At 37.4% G+C, this 22,704-nt stretch overlaps 2 protein-coding genes and 1 long non-coding RNA gene across 4 annotated transcripts; 1 reads left to right on the top strand and 2 right to left on the bottom strand.

Moving 5' to 3' along the window:
• LOC133877746 (uncharacterized) lies at window positions 1-2,788 on the bottom strand. Its single transcript, XM_062316140.1, has 3 exons — window positions 2,686-2,788; window positions 935-2,527; window positions 1-143 (listed from the first exon to the last, which is right to left on the bottom strand). The coding sequence occupies exons 2-3, from the start codon at window positions 2,487-2,489 to the stop codon at window positions 1-3; spliced, it is 1,698 nt and encodes a 565-aa protein (XP_062172124.1). The 5' UTR covers window positions 2,490-2,527; window positions 2,686-2,788.
• A 1,997-nt stretch (window positions 2,789-4,785) lies between these two features.
• On the bottom strand, window positions 4,786-6,593 carry LOC133878589 (uncharacterized). 2 transcript variants are annotated; one of them, XR_009901934.1, is made up of 4 exons: window positions 6,201-6,593; window positions 5,933-6,020; window positions 5,051-5,178; window positions 4,786-4,922 (listed from the first exon to the last, which is right to left on the bottom strand). It is a non-coding gene; the product is annotated as an uncharacterized LOC133878589 (long non-coding RNA). The 2 variants fall into 2 exon arrangements; XR_009901933.1 differs by lacking the exon at window positions 4,786-4,922 and having other exon boundaries at window positions 4,932-5,178.
• Window positions 6,594-10,756: 4,163 nt separating this feature from the next.
• LOC133877747 (uncharacterized) lies at window positions 10,757-11,329 on the top strand. Its single transcript, XM_062316141.1, has one exon. The coding sequence runs from the start codon at window positions 10,757-10,759 to the stop codon at window positions 11,327-11,329; it is 573 nt and encodes a 190-aa protein (XP_062172125.1).
• Window positions 11,330-22,704: the final 11,375 nt, after the last annotated feature.

Here is a 22,704-nt window from a genome sequence, read left to right on the forward strand (position 1 = left end):
TTATCTGGGTTCTTTAGCCAGAGCCTCAGCTTCTTTATCTTTGCCTACATCGTCGTCATCCTCTTCTTCTTGTTCTAATTCTTCATTAAGCAGATCTAATGTTACAGTTGGGATAAAGAGAAGCGTTGATTCTGTCGTTGTTGCTAATTGTGCCAGGGAAAAAGATCTTGGGATTATAGGATTTGCTTTTTGTTTTTTAACCCATGATTGTTTAGGCTCTTGCTATCTTTTGTGCCTAGAACCTATGGTTGGAATTCAGAAATAAAAACAAGAAAAAATATATGCTTTTTTCCTGTGTGAAGGAAAGATGAAAAATTCAACACCTAATTCGAAAACTCTAAAACAGACCTCATGTATTCGTAACAAAATTAAGCTTAATTACTTTTAACGATGAATACTTTCATGAAGGTAGGTGGAAGAATAAATTACAGTGAAAGAAATGGAAAGGTTCAGTGCTATCCAAGGCAACAGAGAAATATATTGAATTCGTGACCTACTGGTCGGACATCGGTGCTGTCCACGACAAGCTCAAACTTGACGAAAGTACATACCGATGAATGACTTGGTGGTGGTATTGTACTGTCTGGGTGTGGTGGCCGTGGTAGCAGGGGGTAAGCGGTGGGCGTGGTTTTAAAGGATCGAAAGAGAGAAGGTTTTTCACGTTCCCTACCCCCAAACGGTGCCAAGTGCAGGCTTGTTTAAGAAGGTACTCTCTCATTAACACAAACACAAATGTATTAGCTAGCTAGTGTAGCTAACTACCACAAAAAAAAAAAAAAAAAAAAAAAAAAAAAAAAGGTCTCTAACCAGCACTAAGAGATGATGATTTTATCTCTTAATTTCTTTCTACAACTATTGCCCCAATGGACGCTGACTTCGCATTGTGTACAGATTAGGGCCACGTGTCCATCAAAAGTTTTACCACAGGCATTACATGGACGAGAGGCCTTAGTTTTCCGTACAAAAGTGAGAAGGTGTTGATGATCTTTAGAAATAAAACTTCTTCCATAATTAATGTAAGGATTCTGCCCAACTACGCATTTAGGATGAGCAACAAAGTTACATTGTATGCAGCAATAAAACCAATGATTTGAATTTCTTTCTTCTTCGCAAATTAGACAATAATATTCTTCAGAATCGTCGTATTCAGCAGTAGCAATGTGAGTGAGTGAGAGAGGATGCGGATGATATTCATACTTAGCTTTGAGTGGGAGTGTTGCACATTCGAAACCCAAGGCAAAATTGCATTTAGTGCATACAAATACACCATTGTGGGGCCTATTACAATCTCTGCACTTATTCCACCCATCACAAGCATTGCAAGTTTCGAGAGAACTGATAGCGTGATTGAGGGAGTGTTGGTGAACTTCGTGCTTAAGGGATTTTGGAATCGAACAACATCGGATGTCAAGTCTGTAGTTGTGAAATGTATAAGCGAACCCATGGCTATAACCACCACAAGCCTGACAATATTCAATGCCATCAATGTAGTTTCCCCTTGCGGAGAGAGTAAGCGGATGTGAATGACTTGGGTATCGCTTCTTTAAGGGTAGTCGAGCACATGTGCTGTGGAGAAAGTAATTGCATTGCTCACAACTATAAAATGGGGCAGAAATTGATTGCATACAACCTTCACAGAGCTTATGATCATGAACCTCTACTTCATCGCGGCTAATGATTAAGCTGTGTTGATGATAGAAACGTTGGAGCACATCACCTTCTTCAACCTCTTCAAAGTCGATATCCTCAATGAGATCTATGCTCGAGTCTAAGGTCTCACTTGGAGGACAAATATTTATGCCAACGCATTGCAAGTGGGATACGAAATCACATTTTTGACAATAATAACCCGCATACTTGAGGTTGACCTTTTTACAGCAAAGCTCACAGAAAACATCGTCGTGCTCCTCCATGATCACTTTACTAAGTGAATAGATGAGAGTGAGCAAGTGGCGATCTGCCGCAATTTTGATGGTACGCGGCTTCAGAGCACATAGAGTGTGAGCCAAGTGTTGACAAATGCGACATACCTGGGCCGGCTGGGCGGCGGTGCTGCAATCCTCACCACAGAGTATACAAGTGAACTGAATTTGCTGAAAGAAGGGAACGAATTCATGTTGGTGGCAGTCGTCAGGTTTAGTTGGCCAAATGGAAGCACATTCGATATCAAGGTCGAAATTGCAACTATTGCAATGGTAGAAGAATACTCTTTTGGAATACTTAAGGCAGGCATCACAATATCTAAAATTCTTTGATGGCGCTTTGAGAAGGAGGGTGTGGTTTGGATGCAAAGGGTGGTGTTGTATCTCACGGGGTAACTCAGCGCATGACTTGTGGAGGAAGAATTTGCAGGGATAGCATTTGTAGGCAGGACCACATGATACTGATTTATCGCACCCGGAGCAAACAACTTCATTTTCTAACTCTTCCACCAACATCAAGGGGTGCTCTTCGTGGCTAAAATGTTGGATCTCCATCTCTCTCAACATTTCTCCCGATTATCTGCCTGTCTCTTTTTTTTCTAACTCTGCAAGCACAGATCAAGCATTAGAACGAGCTTTATTAATTTAGTCGTGAACAAAAAACAAAAAAGAAGAAACGAGGAAAAGAGAGCAAACAAGCACCGATAGAGCTAAACCCATGAGTTTTTTCTTTGAACTAAATGTAACCGTAAAATCGGCTCACCGGAAAGTGAACGTAACCCAGATGGGTAGATTTAGCAGACCCCCAATGAAAAAACCCAAAGACAGAAAGTGAGAGTAAGCAGGGAGGAGTGAGCAGCAGTATGTAATTAATAAAAGTTGGGAAAGAAAAAAATGGGCCCAAACTTTTTTAAAAGAATCACTCAGACTCTGGTGGAGCAAAGTCCTTTTTTCTTTTTCGCAGTTGTGGACCACAACCAACATTCATAACCAACGTTCCCTTTCCTTCCCTTATTATCACTTTTTCCAAATAAAGTTAACTTAAAAACATTTTAACTTTTTTCAATTTTAATTTTATATTATATCAACAATTTTTTATTACTATTTAAATAAAAAAAAAATCAACTACAAAATAATATATATATATATATATATATATATATATATATATATATATATATATATTTTTTTTTTTTACTTTTTCATATAAATTCTTTATACTTTATATTATATCAACCACTTCTTACTACTACAAAAAGAAAAATTAACCAGAACAATTTTACCAAACACACCTTAAAAACCTACAAATTGTCAAAAGACCAAGTGGGAATGGTCGGGAGCAAGCTGTCCTTATTTGAAAGTTGTGAAGCTCAAAGTGGAAGTAAGCTAATAGAAGCTCAAGGTATAATTTTGTGTCAATGATCTCCTCTTCCCAAAGGTTACTACCTCAGGTAATCATTCAGAGAAATGCTAGACATCCCAACATTTTTTTTTTAAATTTGATTCTAACATGATGTATCACAATCCTACGAGATTGTGACACTTCATGAATTCCTGAAAGGAAGGGGTATAAATGATAAACTTGCTGTTTTCTTGCATAAATACATGAAGAACAAAGATAAAACTGAGTTTCTTAGATGGATGGGAAGTGTGAAGTCTTTCATTGAAAAGCAAGTGAATTGAACTATTGAAGTGATTACTTTGCCTCATTCTGGATGAGGTTTGGTTGGATTATATGTGCAAGAGCATAAGCCTACAGTTGGTCAAGATGATCACACGGCTTCTGATACAGCCAATGGATGGAAGGATAGCCTTTTTTTTTTTTTTCTTTTTTTTTCTTTTTTTTTTGTAATTCACTTATGTAACTATATATAGATTGAAGAAATTGAAGAATTGTTTTGAATTAACTTAACCTTAATAGAGTATTCATTGAAAAAATATATAGATTTACAAATTGTTGTCTTGGTGTCAAACGTTTACATGATTCAAAATGCTTAAAGATCTATGGTGGGTAAAACGTTTACAATTTTACATGAAGATTCACACTAATATTTCAATCTACTTTAACAAGAATTTGAAACATATTACCTACTTAGGAGGCTGGGAACACTACAAGAAGTCAAAAAGTTTGTATTATTCTCCTCCACCGTAAACGAGAACAACAAAATGTTCTTAACACTATAGACATCTATATATGCTTCTTAGCACCCTGGCATTAATTGTCGTTTTTGTCACTATCATCAGAATCCATTTAGTGTAGATCAGCCCTCTATTATTTTTAGTAGTGGTGCTTATTTGTTTAGAGGGGCTTTCAATGTATGTTTTTGTAATCTTTAAATGTTTTTTAGGTAGTTTGCTTCCAAATCAGAATTTAGTTCTGATTTTCTGTTTAGGGAGTCATGTATTCCTTAAATGGTGTAATTGGACCTTTGAGGTTCGTTGTATGAATGAATGAAGGGATAAATATATTTTAGCCCCTCAAACTACCACCCTTTCTCCGGATGGCCCCCCGAACTACCAATGCTTAGATTCTGGCCCCCAAAACTACCACTTTCTGATTTTTTAGCCTCATCCGTCCATTTATGCCGTTAATTCTAAACAGAAATCCAAAAATATTCCTCCTACACTTTGAAATTTTCACGGTTAAGGGATGGATATTTTCGGGTTTTTGGCCAATTTTTGTTAAAATTGACGGCATAAATAGACGGATGGAGCCAAAAAATCAGAAAGTGGTAGTTTGGGGGGCCAGAATCTAAGCATTGGTAGTTTGGGGGGCCATCCGGAGAAAATGTGGTAGTTTGGGGGCTAAAATATATTTAACCCATGAAAGAAATATCACTTCTCAAAAAAAAAAAAAAAAAACTATAACGAATATACTCCATGAGCGAAACAACTGAAACACAAAACCAACCTCCAGAGACTATAAACCAGTCTCCAAAGGAGGAACCAATACCACCCATGACAACAAAAGCCAACTGAAACAAGTCGATCAAGACTCACCTACAAACAAAACAAAAAAGATTCCGCAGAAATTAAAACCACCACTGAAACATAAGAGTTAAACCCAACATCTCCTAGCAATAGGCACAAATAAATATTTTCTTCCTTCCTATGAAATCTTCCTTTACCCAAAATTCTGGATCTGACTTCTCAAAAACTCTTTTTCAAGTGCTGCTCTTCAGATTTGGAAGCTGATCCATGCCTTAGCTCATTTATATTCCTCCAAATATTATAGACAGAGGAGCTCAAGGCTAACCTACAAAGATTAGCATGTAAATTCATTTGCTTCCAACAGTTCACCCCTAACCCAACTGTGCAACGAGATAAAACTTTTTTCAGATACGGAAGCTTGAAATACATTCAAAAAACAACAAGTTTGAACAAAAAGTTATGAGATCGAGAAGCCCTCAAGCGCCACCGCCATATAGTTTTGTTTACCTAATAGAGAAACCAAGCAAGAGAGAGAAGGACAAGAGCTTCGGAGATCAAGTTCAGATTAGAGAGAGAAAGTTTGAGTGAGTGAGAGAGAGAGAGAGATTTTTATTTTCTTACGGCGTCAGACGTTTGCTTAATTGATATGTTTCACACTCAAAACGACACAGTTTGACTGTATATGGGAATAAGCATTGTCTAACTCTAATACAGAGGATGCCAAAGTGGTGGATGATTGACTCATTCCATGCTAGAAATAATCATAAGAAATCTTTTGATAACATATTCCTATTTCTCAATGATATCCCATGATCAAGAATTAAGGATACCCACCAGAAAGATTAATCCAATCCATAATGATGTACCGGACTGAAATGAAAAATACAACATTTTTATTACTCGATCAACCGTCAGGAAAAGCAAATGCAACGGGACTTAAATTAAATCTAGACGTTTAATTTTTGTTTTTTACAGCAAATTGTGCTATAGTTTAAACTACAGTATTCATGAAGTCGGATCAGTGTTTGGATAGAGAACTTATCGAAATTCTTATCGGTTTATTTCCAAAACCCGCTCACCCGAAAATGCTCCGAATTCACGCCCGAATTCAGGACTGAATTTTGCTGCTTTGATGACCGAGACCCATGCGTGACAGCGTGAGGCAATCTGTCTCCAAAGTCAAACAAAAACGCTTGGGTTCCACATTTAATTAATAAAATAATAAAAAATTAAATCAAACAAAAACTAATTAAAATTGAAAAAAAAAAAAAAAAAAAAAAAAAGAAGGCCACCCCCAGCTTCAACTTCTCTAACGCTGGTGAAGCCCTCTTGGGCTCCTGGGTTCACCTTGGCCACCACCACTGGGTCTGTCAGGAACGCCCGGTTCGTCGCGTCTGGCGGTGGGGTTTCAAGGAGTGCGGTGGGGTGTTTGAGTTCATTGCTGTGAAAGGATCGATTGAAGGAAAGTGAAGAGGGTGATGAGGAATCTAGCGGTGGCGATAAGGGCCTGTGGTCTCTAGGTGAAGAACGGGTGGTGGGTGAGGGCGTTGCGTCTGAGATAGTGTGCTTTTCTTGCGCTTGTTCTTCTCTGGCAGTTTTCGTTTTTAACTCAACGTCCGAACGGAGGAGCTTGGCCACCCAGAAACGTGAGGGTCCCACCCTTTAAACAATTAAATAATAATTATTTATATTAAATAATAGTTTTTAATATTTTTTTATAATAAATAAATATTATTTCAATTATTATTAATATTAATTTCCATAATACTAATTATTACACAAAACTTTTTATATAATCTAATCATTTTCTACCATTAAAAAACACTTTTTTCAATCTCAAAAAGTTAACACCCAAACACAATTTCAAAAGAAATTTAAATTTTCTTTCCTTTGAAATTTGTAAAGAGAATAAAAATTTAATTCTGATTTAAAAATTTAACACCCAAACACATTATAAGGTTTTTATGTGCTTTTGGTGGCTGAAAATTAATATCATGGATTAGGTTTTCTTTTTTCTTTGTTATCAGTGAGGTACTGTCGAAAGTTCTTTAAATGCCTGATGATCTCTGCCAAATATAATCGAATAAAAATCTCTTTGGATGGTCCCAAAATGTTAATAATATAGAGAGAAGATTGAAAGGAGAAGAGAGGTACAAGGTTGAGAGCTTGACAGATGCATGCTTGTTTAAGGCTACAAGTTCATGTTCAGGCGATCGATATACACTAGTTTAATTTCCACTTCTAATTGGCTGCAAAAATTGATAATTCTAAATAAAAAAGGAGAACATATATACTCTGGTTTTACAGTTTTTTTGAAAATAATAATATAGCTTGTTTCATATCAATCACATATTAACAATTTTTTACACGAATTCAAATACAAAATTAACATATTAGGGTTGAGAGATTTGACCAGTTTAATTAAATAGGTCGAGTTAGAATTAATTTATATAATCTTATACTCATATCTTGACACGTACACGTGAACATAACTTTCCAACCTACAAATACATGACTAGCTCATTCATAAATTACCGAACAATTTAAAAACACGTGTAATACTTCTAGTGTTGCATCTCCAACAAATAACTGATTATTTTTTTAGGGTTCAACTTTTTACTTTTTCTATTAGAAATTTTAATAAAATGAAAAGAATATGGGCCAGGGGAGTAGCAGGGAGCATTGGATTAGAAGGAGTACGTACGTAGCTGCATAAGCGGCTGTAGAAGATCCAACACATTGAATGAACATTGGGCCGGGCCTGTAAAAGTCTCACAAGTTTTTCAAATCCAATTCCAAGTTCCATACGTGGCGCCCACCTTGTTTCATCTATAATACTATTTTTAAATTTTCATCTATAAGTTTACTACATTTTTATCTCACAAATTATCTTATAATATTGATGTGACAATTTTAATAATTTTTTTTTTTAACAATTACTAATCTAAAAGTTAATTGGGATTGTCACGTCAACATCATGAAATAGTTATAAAATAAAAATGTAATTTTTAACTTTACTCTTTTTTTATAATTTGGCTATCCAAATGATGAACTCTACAAAGATGTATGTTAAATGAATTATCGATTTTGTTATGATATTAATTATATGATTAAATCAATAATTTCTTTTTAGTTTAAGCTTTTAAGATAAGTAGTATAAGAGTAGAGATTTTCAGTTTAAATCATGTCTCCGTAATTTACCTTCTGTGGGGGGAGTATTATTATATTAATTAAAAAGTAACGATATAAGCTACAGTTTTATCCAACAATTATCTCATAATATTGGAGTGACAGCCCAATCAACCTTTAAATTTTCTTTTTCTCTTCAACAATGACTGATCCAATATATGGTTGGTTAGGACTGCCGTATCAGCATTGTGGGCTAAAAATGTAATTTTTAACATTACTATTAATTAAATGATTAAATTAATAATTTTTATCTGTTTAACCTTTTAAAATAAGTGGTAATTTAAGAAGTTTTTAATGGTATTGGTTTCACGTTGCTTATATCTAACATTTAAAAAAGCTTAAGGTCATATATTTTTAGGTTTTATATATCATATTTTTAATATGTTAATATGTTTTTTTTTATTAAGAGTAACGCATGTCATCATTCTATTGGTGATGACGTGGCACACTAACGGAATCCATTAAATGTTTTGACAGAATTTGATTACATGAACTAATTAAATTGTTATTTTGGCCTACCCTGAGGACATCTGAATTATTTTTTATACCATAAGAAGTTATTTGTATTTTAAGACAATCATAAATATTGATTTTGCATTTATCCCAAAAATTAATTTGTTAAGTTTTTAAGTTTTATATATTTATATTTTTAATTTATTCATATATATATATATATATATAAAAGAGTGATATGTGTCATCATTCTATTGGCGATGACACGTGGTACACTAATAGAATATGTTAAGTGTTTTGACAGAATTTGACTGCAGAGACTAAATTGTTATTTTGGCATATCCCGAGAACTTATGAATTATTTTTTATTCCACTACGAGTGATTTTTAATTTCGGCCAACCACAAAGAATGATTTTGCATTTATCCTTAGATTTTTTTTACTATTACAAAAATTGTATTTTTCTACTAATTAATAAATACAAAGCGTAATTTTGGTTTTTCAATAGTCAAAATAAGGGTATTTTCGAAATATTTTGGTTAAATATGAGTTTCCATCCAAGATAACGGTTAATACTGATGGAAGGGACTAAATCAACCAATTTAAAGGGCTATATTATGTGAGTTGTCAGTTCATAGTGCTACATTACAAATGGCTTTTAGTTCATAGGGTTAAATAATATTTAATCCAAAATGAAAAGAACATGGGCAATAGGGTTGTCAAAAGGAACTTCTCCATTGCTCAGTGCAAGCATTAATTGGGTCCAGCCCATACCAACGTATTGACGTTACATTTCTTTATATAGACCTTCAAAGTTTCAATTCTAAGCATGCCCAACCAGGCCTATCTTTATTTGGTGACATTATGGGCTAGGAGTGGGCAGAACCGGCCTGTACCCGAGAATCCAACCCATCCTAAAAATTACGGACATTAAGTGAAAAATGCATGAGGCGGGCGTTGGTTTGGTTGACCCGTAACTTACGGGGCGGCTTGCGGGAATTGGTTTCTCCCAACTTGCAAACCAGCCTCGCTCAGCCCATGCGTCTAATTTTTTTTTTTTTTTTTTGAAAAAAGATACTGATTCCATTAAAATCATGAAAACCAACAAGAGCATAAAGCTCTACATAACTAGAGATGAAAGCTCTGATGTAACAATATCCCTAATACAATCAGGAAAACAAGCAAACCAAACCCTATCAAAATCCAGGCAAGCACCCTTCTTGCCAAGCAAATGGGCAACCCTATTACCATCCCGCTTAGTATGCCTAATTTCCCAATACTCGCAATTTCTCAGAACCATTTTAAGATCCTTCGCAATCTGCCCATACATGGTCCAACTTACCCCTTTATGATTTATAGCTTTAACTACTTGAAGAGAATCGCCTTCCACAATAATTTTAAGAACTTCCAAGTACGACAAAATTCCACCGCACGCAGCGCAGCATAAGGTTCAGCTACCACCAGATCTAAAACTGAAAAAGCTGTAAAACAAGCAGCAGCAAAAACCTTACCTGAGAAGTCCCTGACAATAAGTCCATAGCTCATTTTCTCATCATGAGTATTTAAAGCCGCATCCCAATTAACTTTTAAAAGACCAGTTGAAGGAGGAATCCACCGTGAAAGCCTAGTCTCATTTGAAAAGTGGCCAACATTGAGCGACGCCCCAACATTCAGATCACCCAATTCGTTCAACTCAACATTCGACACACTAAGCATGCGATTAACCTCTCCTGCCAACGTCTGATTGTACTCTTCTATAAATAAATTTGCCGACTGAAGCAACTCTCGAGGATGAAGGAAATTCTCACCATGCATCACACCATTCCTCCTGAACCACAAACGTCTGGCAACTTCTGCATACAAGGCCAACTCCTCAGCCGTGCAAATATTCACTGCTCGGTTAGAGAGGTTGAAGTTCAAATTGGGTTTTGATTGTGTTTTTGTGGTGGATAGCAAGGGTAAGAGTGGTGGCTTAGCTCTGTTTTGGTATGAAGATTTTCATGTAACCATCCAAAATTTTAGTAGGCATCATATTAATGCTTTTGTTCTTTCTGAAGAACGTAATTCTTCATGGCTTTTTACTGGATTTTATGGCCATCCAGAGGTGAGTAAGCGTAAGGAGTCTTGGGCTTTGCTTTGTCATCTTTCCACGTTCTCTGTTGATGGATGGTGTTGCGTAGGTGATTTTAATGAGTTGTTGGTGTCTTCTTTAAGGGGGGGGGGGGGGGGGGGGGGAGGGGGGGGAGTCGGCCTCAATCTCGAATGAGGGATTTTCAGAACACTTTGGATTTTTGCAGTCTCCATGATATGGGTTATTCTGGGTCTCTCTTCACTTGTCGAATGAAAAGACATGATTCATCTTTCACTAAGGAAAGACTTGATAGAGGGGTGGCTAATGGCTCTTTTGCTTTATTGTTTCCTCAACTCTTAATAGAAGTTTTGCCAGCAAGATGTTCATACCATGCACCCCTGCTTGTTCATTTGCATGCCCAGAGGAACGGTAGTCGTGTTAGACAAAGGCCTTTCTATGAAGTCTGGTGGCAAGCTTATGCTGATTTTCCTAGAGTGGTTCGTACTGTTTGGCGGGTGAAGATGCTTAGGCGGGATACTTGGAGTAACGTGAAGAGTAAGCTCATGAGTAGCCAATATGCATGTCGACAGTGGAGGAAGACACATTCTGATCCGACAGAGGCTTTGATTTTACAAAAAACTAGTGTCTTGGGTGTTTTGCAAGAGGAAGCTGATGAGGAGTCCATGGTTCTTGTAAAATCTTTGCAGTTGGAAATAAATGATTTGATTGAGTTGAAGGATCTTAAATGGAGACAAAGGGCCTAGCAAAATTGGTTAAAACATGGGGATAAAAACTCAAAATTTTTCCATGCTTGTGTAAACCACAGACGACGGAATAATATGCTTTTGAAGATCCAAAATTTGGAGGGAGGGATGTGTTCGGGTCAAATGGCTGTTGAAGAGGCATTTATGTCTTATTTTAAAGGTGTGTTCCGGTCAAATGGTATTGATAATGTGGAGTTTTGTTTGTCTCAAATGCCAAGGAGGATCTCTAAAGAGATGAATTGTAGGCTTTTAAAGCCGTGTACCTCTGAAGAGGTGGGGATAGCTTTACAGCAAATGGGGCCTTGTAAAGCTCCGGGTCCAAATGGTTTTTCGGCTGCTTTTTATCAACAAAAATGGTCTTTTATTGGCAAAGAGGTATGTTATGCTATTTCAGATTTTATTCGGTTGGGACATATGGATGGGGAGATTAATAGTACGAATATTGTTTTAATTCCAAAGAAAACCAATCCTATGTCAGTGAAGGATTTTCGCCCGATTAGTTTGTGTAATGTTATTTACAAACTAACTTCTAAGGTTTTGGCAAACCGGTTGAAAGAAGTGCTTCCTATTATTATTTCCTCAAATCAGAGCGCATTTATTCCTGGAAGGTTAATATCAGATAATATTTTGGCGGCTTACGAAACCTTGCATTCTATGCAAACTCGACAATGGGGAAAAACAGGTTTTGTTGCCGTTAAATTGGATATGAGTAAAGCGTATGACAGGGTTGAGTGGAGTTTCTTGGATGCAGTTATGTGTAGAATGGGTTTTGCCCGGAGATGGCGGAATTTGATTATGCAGTATCTCTTCTATGGAGTTTTCACTTCTCATTAATGGGCAACAATCAGAAAAATTTTATCCTTCTCGTGGGCTTCGCCAAGGGGATCCTCTCTATCCATATTTATTTATTATCTGTGTTGAAGCTATGAGTAATCTTCTTTTTTAAGCGGAGCAAACTGGGTGGTTGCCTGGAGTTCCCTAGTCTGAATCATCTATTTTTTACCGATGATAATCTCCTGTTTTGTAGGGCTACATTGCGAGATTGAGGGCGGTTAACTCTCCTATTGGAATGTTATGAGAAGGCGTTGGGTCAATAGCTAAATAAAGAGAAGACATTTCTCTTCTTTAGCCGTAATACTAGTCATGAGGATTGATCTTCTATTCTTCAAATTTCAGGGGTTTCTTGTACTCGGAGATATGATAAGTATTTGGGGCTTCCAGCTCTTGTGGAAAAATCACGTTTATAGGAATTTAAAAGTATTAAGGATAGAGTGTGGAGACGTTTGCATGATTGAAAATCTAAATTTCTTTCACAGGCGGGAAAGGAGATCCTCTTAAAGGTGGTGATTCAAGCTATTCCTTCTTATAGCATGAGCGTTTTTTTATTACCTATGGGTCTATGTAAGGAAATAAATTCTATAATGCAGAAGTTCTGGTGGGGGCATAAGGAAAATGATTCGAAGATCCACTGGATGAGTTGGAAGAAGTTGGGTTTTTCGAAATCCAAAGGAGGCATGGGCTTTCGTGATTTAAGGTGTTTTAATTTAGCTTTGCTTGCTAAACAGGGATGGAGATTAATTAATGATCCTTCAAGTTTGACTGGAAGGATATTAAAAGCCAAATATTTCCCGAGGGATTCTTTTTTGGAGGCTAAGTTGGAAAATCACCCTTCTTTTGCTTGGCGGAGTATTTTTTTTCTGCTCAAGATCTTATTTGGGAGGGTATTGTATGGAGGATCGGGAATGGTGAGACTGTTCGGATTTGGGGGGACAAATGGCTTCCACAACCGACGACATATAAGGTTCAATCTCCTATTTCGGTTTTTCCGGTTAATGCATCTATAAGTAACCTTATTGATATGATTACTAAATGGTGGAATGAAGCTTTATTGATTTCTATCTTTAATAAAGAGGAGGTGGAAGTTATTTTGAAGATTCCTATTAGTAAGTATGGGCATTCTGATTGTATGGTTTGGAGAGGTACTGCATCGGGTGAATTCTCTGTGCGAAGTGCTTATCATTTGGAGAAGGAGCGTCGTGAGGTTACTTTGGGTGATTGTTCATATATGCCAGGGTGCAATCCGCTGTGGAATCTGATTTGGGGAATGAAGGTTCTGAATTCGGTCAAAATATTTTTGTGGAGGGCTTGCCATAACATTCTCCCTTCAAAAGACAATTTGAATAAGAAAGGTATGGATTTGGATCCTTTTTGTATTTTTTGTTTGATTGAGAATGAATCAATTTCTTATGTTCTTTGGGATTGTCCCTCGGCTGGTTAGTATATAACGTAAAGCTTTCTTCGATCTTCCCCCCTTTCCTCAAGGAAAAAGCAAAAAAAAAAGGGGGCTTTCTTCCCCCCCCCCTAAAAAAAAAAAAAACCCTAAATCAAAAACAATGTATCTTAGTATCTCACCTAACCAGCAACTCATCAACCTCTTTCTCGTTCTCAAACAGCATCCTCATCCCAAAGATCAAGCGGCATGATTCTTCCCAATTCCAACCCCATCTTTTGTTTCTTAAACGCTTTAGGGTTTGAAATCAAATTGGTTCTTCATCACTCTTTAGAAATTTCACCGTCGGCCCTCAATATGTGCCTCAACCCCTCTGTGCTGGAGAAATCTTAACTCTTCAACTTCTACTGCCGGTCATCTTTTGAAGTATAATCCACTCTCTCTCTCTCTCTTTCAAATGGCATGATGAAAACTAAAATCAAAAAATACCCGTCCCGCCTCACCCCTGTGATACCTGATACCTTACGGATTAACATTCTAAATTGCAGGTTGCGGATAACGGTTTTAAAACCCGTGACTTGCAGGATGGATTTGGGAAAATTGCAAAAATCGACCCGATCCAGTCGGTGCTCACCCATAATTTATGGGATAGGAAATATTTAACTACTCGGCTACACAAGGACTACTCCCTTTGGGAAAAAGGCAAGTGGTTGGGCAATTATATTTTAATGCAAAAAATTACTTCTTTAGTAGCAACCAAGTTCATAAAAGATATGTAATTTAATTTTTTTAAAAAGAAAAAAGAAAAAAAAATTTAATCCAAATCAAACCATATATATGGTGAAATAAATTATACAATGAGGTATTCTTTCTTTATTTATTTTTTTTGTAAAAAAAGGTATTCTCTTTTTAAAATAGACACAAATGTGCTAGCCGAAGATACTTTCTAGTTTTTATTTTTATTTATTTTATTGTCATCACTAAGGGTCCGTTTGGGTTTGCGATTTCAAAAAGTGCGATTTGAAAGTAATTTTTTAAAAAACGCAGTTACTTGTTTGGAAAAATCGCAGTTTGCCTTTTAAAAGTCGCAGGTTCATCATTAAAATTCTACGTTTTCAAAAAAATACCCCATTGTCTGCGATTTGCAAAAGCAAATTTTCTGCGTTTTCAAACCGTAATTTTTTAAAAGCATAATTTTCAAACAATTTATTTTCTGCGATTTAGTTTAAATTGCACTTTTTTTTTTCCTCCACGAAATTACAATCTCAATCGCTGCCTAAAGAAGTTATGATACTCCTACTTTCTCTTAACAATCATAGCCGCCAATGAATTTGCATTGGATACATTCTTTGATACTCAAAATGGGTCATCTTGTGACTCGTTGCCGTCGTGGATCAAATTAACAGACTCATTGCTGGGTCAAAAGGAGACCCAACGTGTGTTCACATTTTTTTAAAAAAGAAAAGAAAAATTATTTGTAAATAAGAGTAATTTTAGAATTTTATAAAATTTCAATGGTATTAAGGTCATTTCACAATTTTCGCCATCTAATTTAACTTCAAACCTTAACAGAAGTGTGACATGGTAAGAAATTGAAAATTCGATACATTAAATTGAGAGTTTTTTTTTTTTTTTTTTTTTTTTTTTTTTTTTTTTTCTTTTTTTACTTTGGAGAGTAATTGCAAATGTTATGAAAATTTAGGGGATAAAATGAAGTTTTTTCTTAAAAAGAAAGAAAGAAAGAAAAACAAGGAGTTTAATCCAACAAATGTACACGTACAATGAAATAAATTATACAATTATGAAGTATTCTCTCTCTCTCTAACACAGACATAATGTGCTATCTAATACAAGTAATTAAGAGAGTTGATACACATCCATATCTCACCTATTTTTTACTTATCAATGTTGAATCCACATATTCAATCATGTATTTGCTCATTTCTTGTATAAAAATGGATGAGAGATGAGCAAAAAATGGAAACCAATTAAACATTTCTCATTACAAAAAAGATATTTCTTTTTTTTTTTTGATGAATAAGTGATCAATTTTATTACCAACTAACAACAAACAAAACAAAACAACGTTCCACAAACACACAAAAACAACACCACAAGAGCTGAACAGAACTATGTGGCTACCAACAAAACAAATAACACACTGGTACCAAACCAGTATAGACAAATCAATATTCCAGCTTAGGCAAATATTGATATTCTCTTCATTCTTCTTGAAGTTACCTTTACCAGAAATTCTAGTCATTACTTCCCAAAAAATACTTCTAATAATCTGCTTTTCTGTTTTTGGTCTTTTTGACATAAGAAGATTGATCAAAAACTCGTATGGTCACAGTTTCATCCAGTTGGGACTCAGACTCGGTTTTTGCAACGGGAGGTAGTAATACGATTTTTCGTGACCCGGAAAGATTTCTCTTCCCTATTTTTTTCCTTGTTTGCTCTCCCTGAGTTTTTCTCATTTTTTCCTTAGGTATTATCTCTGTTTTCTCCACCAAAAAAAAAAAAAAAAAACACTGTTGCAGCTCCGCCTCAACCACTAGCCTGCCATCCCTTGCTGCTATGATACTTTTCTCCCTAGCTCTTCTCCCCTTTGCTGACTGCTTCACAGATCTAATGAAGTACTTCACATATCTTAATCTTTCATGACTAGATTTGGAAACCTTTGCCAGCCTTGCACTCAGATGCACCCCACCCCTATGTTCCTGGACCTCTCTGTCTCCCACCACGTCGCCGTCCAGCCACCACGTGCTAGCTTGTGGATCCCCTTCACCGGAGTGTGGCCTCTCCGAATTGTGATTTCATCATCTTCCTTCGTCAATGCTGTTGTTTTTGGTTTTTGTTTGAATCTCTGGTGTTTTTCGGTACTTTTGTTGGTGTTTTGCTATTTTATTTTGTTGTTTAGGTTACCGTCTCCTACCTCCTTTGAGGTCTAATATGTTGGTGGAGACTTTTATAACCGGGTTTCTATTTTCCTCCACGGATCCTTTCTGCTTTTTGGTAGTGTCTCTCCAACAACAACCACCTCAGTGAGTTGCCTTTACTGATTGAGACTCTTCATTGAGTCATTTTTCCATTTGTCACTGCCTTATGCGGCCCCTATAAAGGCACAACTTGTTTATAGTTCTTTTGGAATCATAGATAAAACCGTTGCCTACTGTTTGTGCTTATATCTGTGCTGCCTTTTCCGTTTGGGCTCTATTGTTGGGGTGCCCACCCCTTTATAGTTGTTTGATCCCATCTAACCCTTTTTCTATATTTGAATAATAATAATAATAAAAAGTTTATGTTCTATAACCATCCGGTTGGTAAGGCGATCACACCATGTCCGAAACATGATACTTTAATTCAAAGCACAAAAAGAGGGTTTCCATAACCATCCAATCATAAGGACAGTAGGACTCACGCCCAAACTAATGCATTCAAGTACATTGATTGGAAGTCCAAGTATTGTTTGGTTAGTTCCACGGTTGGTCAAAGTCTAACGCCAAAAGTCTTGCACTTTATCTCATTTCTAGCTCTCCATATATTGTAGACACTGGAGCTTAAAACCAGCCTACAAAGAACACTGCTCAGCTTCTTCGAAATCCACTTCCTACTACCTTCTTCTACCACATTCTGCCAGTCAAGAAAGGGAATCGAAATGTTACATCTTTTCATACAAAACTTCCAAATCCGAGAGCTAAAGCTGCAATTGAAGAAAATATGGCCTCTACTTTTAGTACCATGTCTGCAAAAACAGCAGTGAGTATCACCTTTGTATCCCCAAGTCAGAAGGCGATCACCCGTTGTGAGTCTATTATGAACAGCCAACCAAAGCAAGAAGGCCTGTTTTGGAATAGCTTGATTGAACCAAATAAGGGACCACCAATCCACTGGCTGCCTTTTCAATCTCAAATGGTTCCAAGTATCAAAGCTAGTAAAAGTCCCCTTCCGAGCTATATTCCAGATTGGTTTATCTACAACTCCCAACCGGACTTCTGGAAATCGACTCTGAATGACAACCAGCTCATCGGACCTAGCCGGCTTCCAACACCATTCACCATTTCTTAGCACTGAATCCAACTTGGCATCAATTCGACTTTGAGAATCATAAATAGGCCTAAACCCAAAATTATCAAATAAAGGGCCGAGTGGATGCCAATTGTCTAGCCATAGATGGATGCTCTTCCCATTCCCAACTTCGACTTTGAGGAGATCCCGAGCCAAACCACGCAGGTTCAAAATCTTCCTCCAACACCAAGATGCATTTTGGGGAAGTTTCACATTCCATAAACTCCTCCCTTTCAACAAATAATGCTGAACCCAAGCCACCCAAATGGAACCAGATCTAGCAAAAAGATTCCAAATGTGCCTCATCATAGATGACCTATTTCACACTTCCAAACATTTCAAACCCAAACCACCTTCCTTCTTGGGTAAACAAACCTCCCCCCAAGCAACTTTAGCTTTTGCAGGATTACCATCTTTACCATTCCACAAAAATCTGTTAAATTTTTGAGTAATATCCTTGATAATCCCCTTAGGCAAAATGAACATACCAGTCTAATACACTTGCAAACTAAACAGAATAGAGGAGAGAAGTTGGAGCCTACCAACAAAAGAGAGGTTCTTTGAGGTCCATGAGTCTATTCGACTGGTAATCTTCTCAATCAACATCCTACAATCTGCAGCAGAAAGTCTAGAAGATATGAGGGGAACTCCAAGATACCGAACTGGAAGTTTTCCCTCCTTCATCTGAAGATAATCCAACAAGGAATTCTTCATTCTGGTGGAGATACCAGAACAGAAAAAAGAACTCTTGGTAGAATTGACTTTTAGACCTGAAATCCTTTCGAACTCCATCAAAGCTGATTTTACAATGTTAATAGAGGGCAAGCTAGCTTCAGAAAACAACAACAAGTCATCTGCGAAACAGAGATGGGTTAATTTCAATCTAGAGCATCTAGGATGAAACTTGAAACCAGAATCAGCTTTAGAATAATCAGCCATCATCTTAGAGAAAACCTCCATGGCAATTACAAACAAATAGGGGGATAATGGGTCACCTTGCCTTAGCCCCTTTGCTCCTTTGAAATAACCAACCAAAGCCCCATTTATGGAAATAGAGAACCTAGGAGAAGTGATACATTCTTTAACCCAATTGATAAACCTCAAGTGGAAACCAAAACATTTCAAGCAATATATAATGAATTCCCAATTAACTGAATCATAGGCTTTCATCAAGTCTATTTTCATAGTGCACCTAGGCTTCCCATCCTTATGGTGATAGTTTCTAACCAATTCTTGAGCCAACAGAACATTTTCCGAAATACTCCTTCCAGGGATAAAAGCAGATTGATTCCAGCCAATCAAGGAGTCCAACATAGGTATCATTCGGTTAGCCAAGATTTTAGTAATGCATTTATAAATGACATTACAACAAGATATGGGCCTAAAATCTCCCATTCCAGCAGGATTAGGCTTTTTTGGCACCAAGGTCACAATGGTGGCATTAACCTCCTTAAGAAGCATACCAGTCTCAAAAAAACTCTGAATAGCTACCACAACATCCTCCCCTACAACAGCCCAAGCAGATTTGAAAAAATCTACTGTGAAACCATCAAGTCCAGGGGACTTGTTAGACTTCAAACTGAAAAGAGTAGTCTTAATCTCATCTGCAGAGACCATCCTTTTCCAACAAACCTGCACTTTCAGCCAAAACAACAGGGGAAATAAGTTGAGCTAGCCTTGCTGGAAACTCTTCAGAAAAAACCAAATGAGAGGAACCGAGAAGATTCTTATAAAAACCTTCAGCAACATTCTTAATCCTACCAACATCCTCTACCCTGTTACCATCTTCATCACAAAGATGAGTGATAGTATTCCGAGCATGCCTACCTTTGAGCAACCGATGGAAAAAAGCAGAATTCTGGTCTCCTAGCTGAAGCCATTGGTTTCTAGCCTTCTGCTTAAGAAACACCTCTTCAGCTTTAGAAATAGAGACATAGGCATGTAAACACTCTCTCTCTTTCACCAAACCATCAGCACTTCCACGGGAGTCCAACACATCTCGTTGTGCCATACCAAGACATTCACGAGCCTTTATAACTCGACCCCTAATATCACCATAGCAGCTAATATTTTTCCTTTTCAAAACAGCCATAAGAGCCTTAAGCTTCATGCACAATCTGTACATAGGAACTCCCCGAAACTCTTGATTCCAGCAAGTAACAAGCCAATCCATAAAATCACGATTTTCCAGCCAATAGTTGAAAAACTTGAAAAGCTTTGGGCCAAAACTAACCAAAGAACCAACTGTTATGACAGCAGGCGAGTGGTCAGAGATGCCACCTGGCAAAAAATCAAACACAGGTCTTGCTAAAACGGCAGAGCCACCCTTCATTCACCAAGACCCTATCAAGCTTCCTTGCTACAAACCCGGCACCTTCACTTTTATTGTTCCAAGTATAGAAACACCCACTGAAGTTTAAATCCATGACCTCCAAATTATTCAAACAAGCACCAAATTCTGACTCATAAGAATTTAAACTATCAGAACCCCACTTCTCATCTAGAAATCTGACAACATTGAAATCACCACACAGTAACCAAGGATTATCAGCCACCCTAACCTTAATGGAATAGAGATTAAGCCACAAAGATCGCCTGTCAATAGGCAGGTTGCACCATATACAAATGATTGATACCAACAAACATTATCTTGTATAGAATGAACAAAACAAGTAATACATTGATCACTCTTATCCACCACAGAAACATTAATATCCTCTTTTTTCCAACACACCCAGATACGACCCAAATAAATGCTTTTCATAGTTGAAACAGAAACTCCAACCCAGAAGCATAGAGGAGCTAATAAAATCTGCTTTCTCCTCTTTAACTTTGGTCTCAATCAAGCAGGCCAAGTTAATCTTCTTTTGCCTTATAACACTCTGAACCTCTATTTGTTTGGAGGGGTGGTTCAAGCCCCTCACATTCCAAGCTAACATGTTTATGAATGAGGCGAAAAACCCCTCATCAACCTCTCCTCTTCTTCCTCCAATTTCCTTTTCCCTTTGTCAACTGAACAGGATGGACCAGGATTTAGTTTTGCATCAAGCAACAATTGAAGAGCCTCATTGGACTTTCTTATCTCACTATTGTCAAAAGTCCTACCATCAACTCGAGCCAACAACTGAAAAGAATTGGACCAGTGTTTACTATTATCAACAATAGATGCACGAGACTTCGGTGTTTTCTTGGGTCTACTCACAACATTCCAAGTATCACCTGCAGGGGGTCCTGAAGAAATAGCTCTACCAATGCTAGGCTGAACCTGTGGGACAGGGACAGGATGAATTGGTTCCTTTCGACGCCACACTGCCTTCTCAATTTTAGTGCAAGTGTGTGTGGCATGCCCAAAAGTGAGACACTTCTTACATTTTATGGGCAGCCATGGATACTCAATCCCCACTTATTAATAACACCATTAACTCCTATGAGTTCAATTTCTTTAGGGAAATCAGCATTAACATCCACTTCCACTAGAACTCGGGCAAAACCAAGCCTAAGTTGCTCCATAGTCACCGAGTCAGTACAAATAGGCTTACCTATTCCACTAGCAATATGACTCAAACAGGTAGAATTCCAGAATTCCATAGGAAGATTATGTAACTTAACCCAAATAGGGACAAAGGCTAGAGAAAGCTTAAGTAATTGCATACCTGCAGCCCATCGACGAAGGATTAACGGTTTATTAGCAATGTGCCATAGCTTCTCCTCCATCACTGCGTCTCTGATACTATCATTTGCAAATCGAAATAAGTAGAGACCATTCTCCAGCAAGAACACCTCCACATTCCCAAACGACGCCCAAATATTCTCCACAGTTCTCTTAACCACATAAAATGGAAGAGGTTTATCAAGAAACTGACCAATCAAAGAAGAAGACCATTTCGAGATCCCCTCTTCAATAGCTTCCTTAGGCGGCTGAACAATAATCCGCCCATTCTGACGTTTAGGTTCAAAATATTGCAAAGAGCCTAAGGACTTTTCAGTTTTGAAAAGCTGCCTCCAATCCTGAGTCCTTCCTGCCTCAACATCCTTCCCCCCGCTTTCATCCTTCCGCATATGAAGCGGAGCATTTACATTTTCCACCTGAGCAACCTTTGTGGGACTACCCTGTATATGAACAGGGGAGCGGGCCTCCATGTCTCCTTCATTCAACACCAATGAACCATCACGTTCTGCCGGAGGAAGACGACAATTCATCTCCCTACATTCAGGTATTTCACCTTCCTGAGGGATACAACCATTCAGCTCCCTATGTGCAGAGACCTCTCCTTCAACAATATCCTCCGACACAACATCCAGAGCAACCTTGTCAAACTCATGCTCTTCAAGTGCTCGAGGTTTGGTTGCCTTCTTCACTCCTCTCCTTTTCGCCATAACTCAAAAATCTCAACAGAATCAGCACCACCAGAAATCCAAAAGCCTGTTCCGGCAACCTGCACCGGCAATCACATTACCACGCGCCCCCACGCGCTAAGATCAGACAAGCGAGTAGAAAAACCCAAAAGTTTCCTAACTGCTGCAGAGCGTTCTAACTGCTTTTTCCCACAAAAAAAAAAAAAAAGAAAAAAAAAAGATATTTCTCTAATCAGCACCAAGAAATTATTGCATGTACTCGTAATTTCTCTCTATATTTTTAGTCCCCAATGGATGAAGATTTTGCATTATATGTACTTTAATTAAGGTCAAATCTACCTCGGAGGTTTTACCCCTTACATCACATAGAGGAAAGTTCTCAAACGTTTTACCGCAAACATCACATGGAGAAGATTTTTGAGTACTCTCAACCAGTGGCGAAGCTACTACCAAGTTTGGGGGCGACTTCTCCCCTCCCTCTCAAGCCCTAAGGTTTCTCAAAAAAGAAAAAAAATTCTAAAAAAATTCTAAAATAAATTAAAATTTTACCCATAATTTTTTTAATTTTTTTTTTAAAGTTTTGCCCCCAAATTTTTTTTTCTTTCAATTTGACCCCTCAAATTGCAAAAGCTTGCTCTGCCCTTGCTCTCAACAAAAGTGAGAGGGTGTTAGTGACGTTCATATATATATATATATATATATATATATATATATATATATA

The sequence above is a fragment of the Alnus glutinosa genome, chromosome 9, assembly GCF_958979055.1.
Source record: "Alnus glutinosa chromosome 9, dhAlnGlut1.1, whole genome shotgun sequence".
Lineage (NCBI taxonomy): Eukaryota > Viridiplantae > Streptophyta > Magnoliopsida > Fagales > Betulaceae > Alnus > Alnus glutinosa.

Coding starts and splice junctions, on each gene's coding strand:
- LOC133877746 (XM_062316140.1), bottom strand. CDS start 2,489: ATGTTGAGAGAGATGGAGATCCAACATTTTAGCCACGAAGAGCACCCC. Junction 144..934: donor AACTAAGGCCTCTCGTCCAT/GTAATGCCTGTG, acceptor TGGCACAATTAG/CAACAACGACAGAATCAACG.
- LOC133877747 (XM_062316141.1), top strand. CDS start 10,757: ATGAGGGATTTTCAGAACACTTTGGATTTTTGCAGTCTCCATGATATG.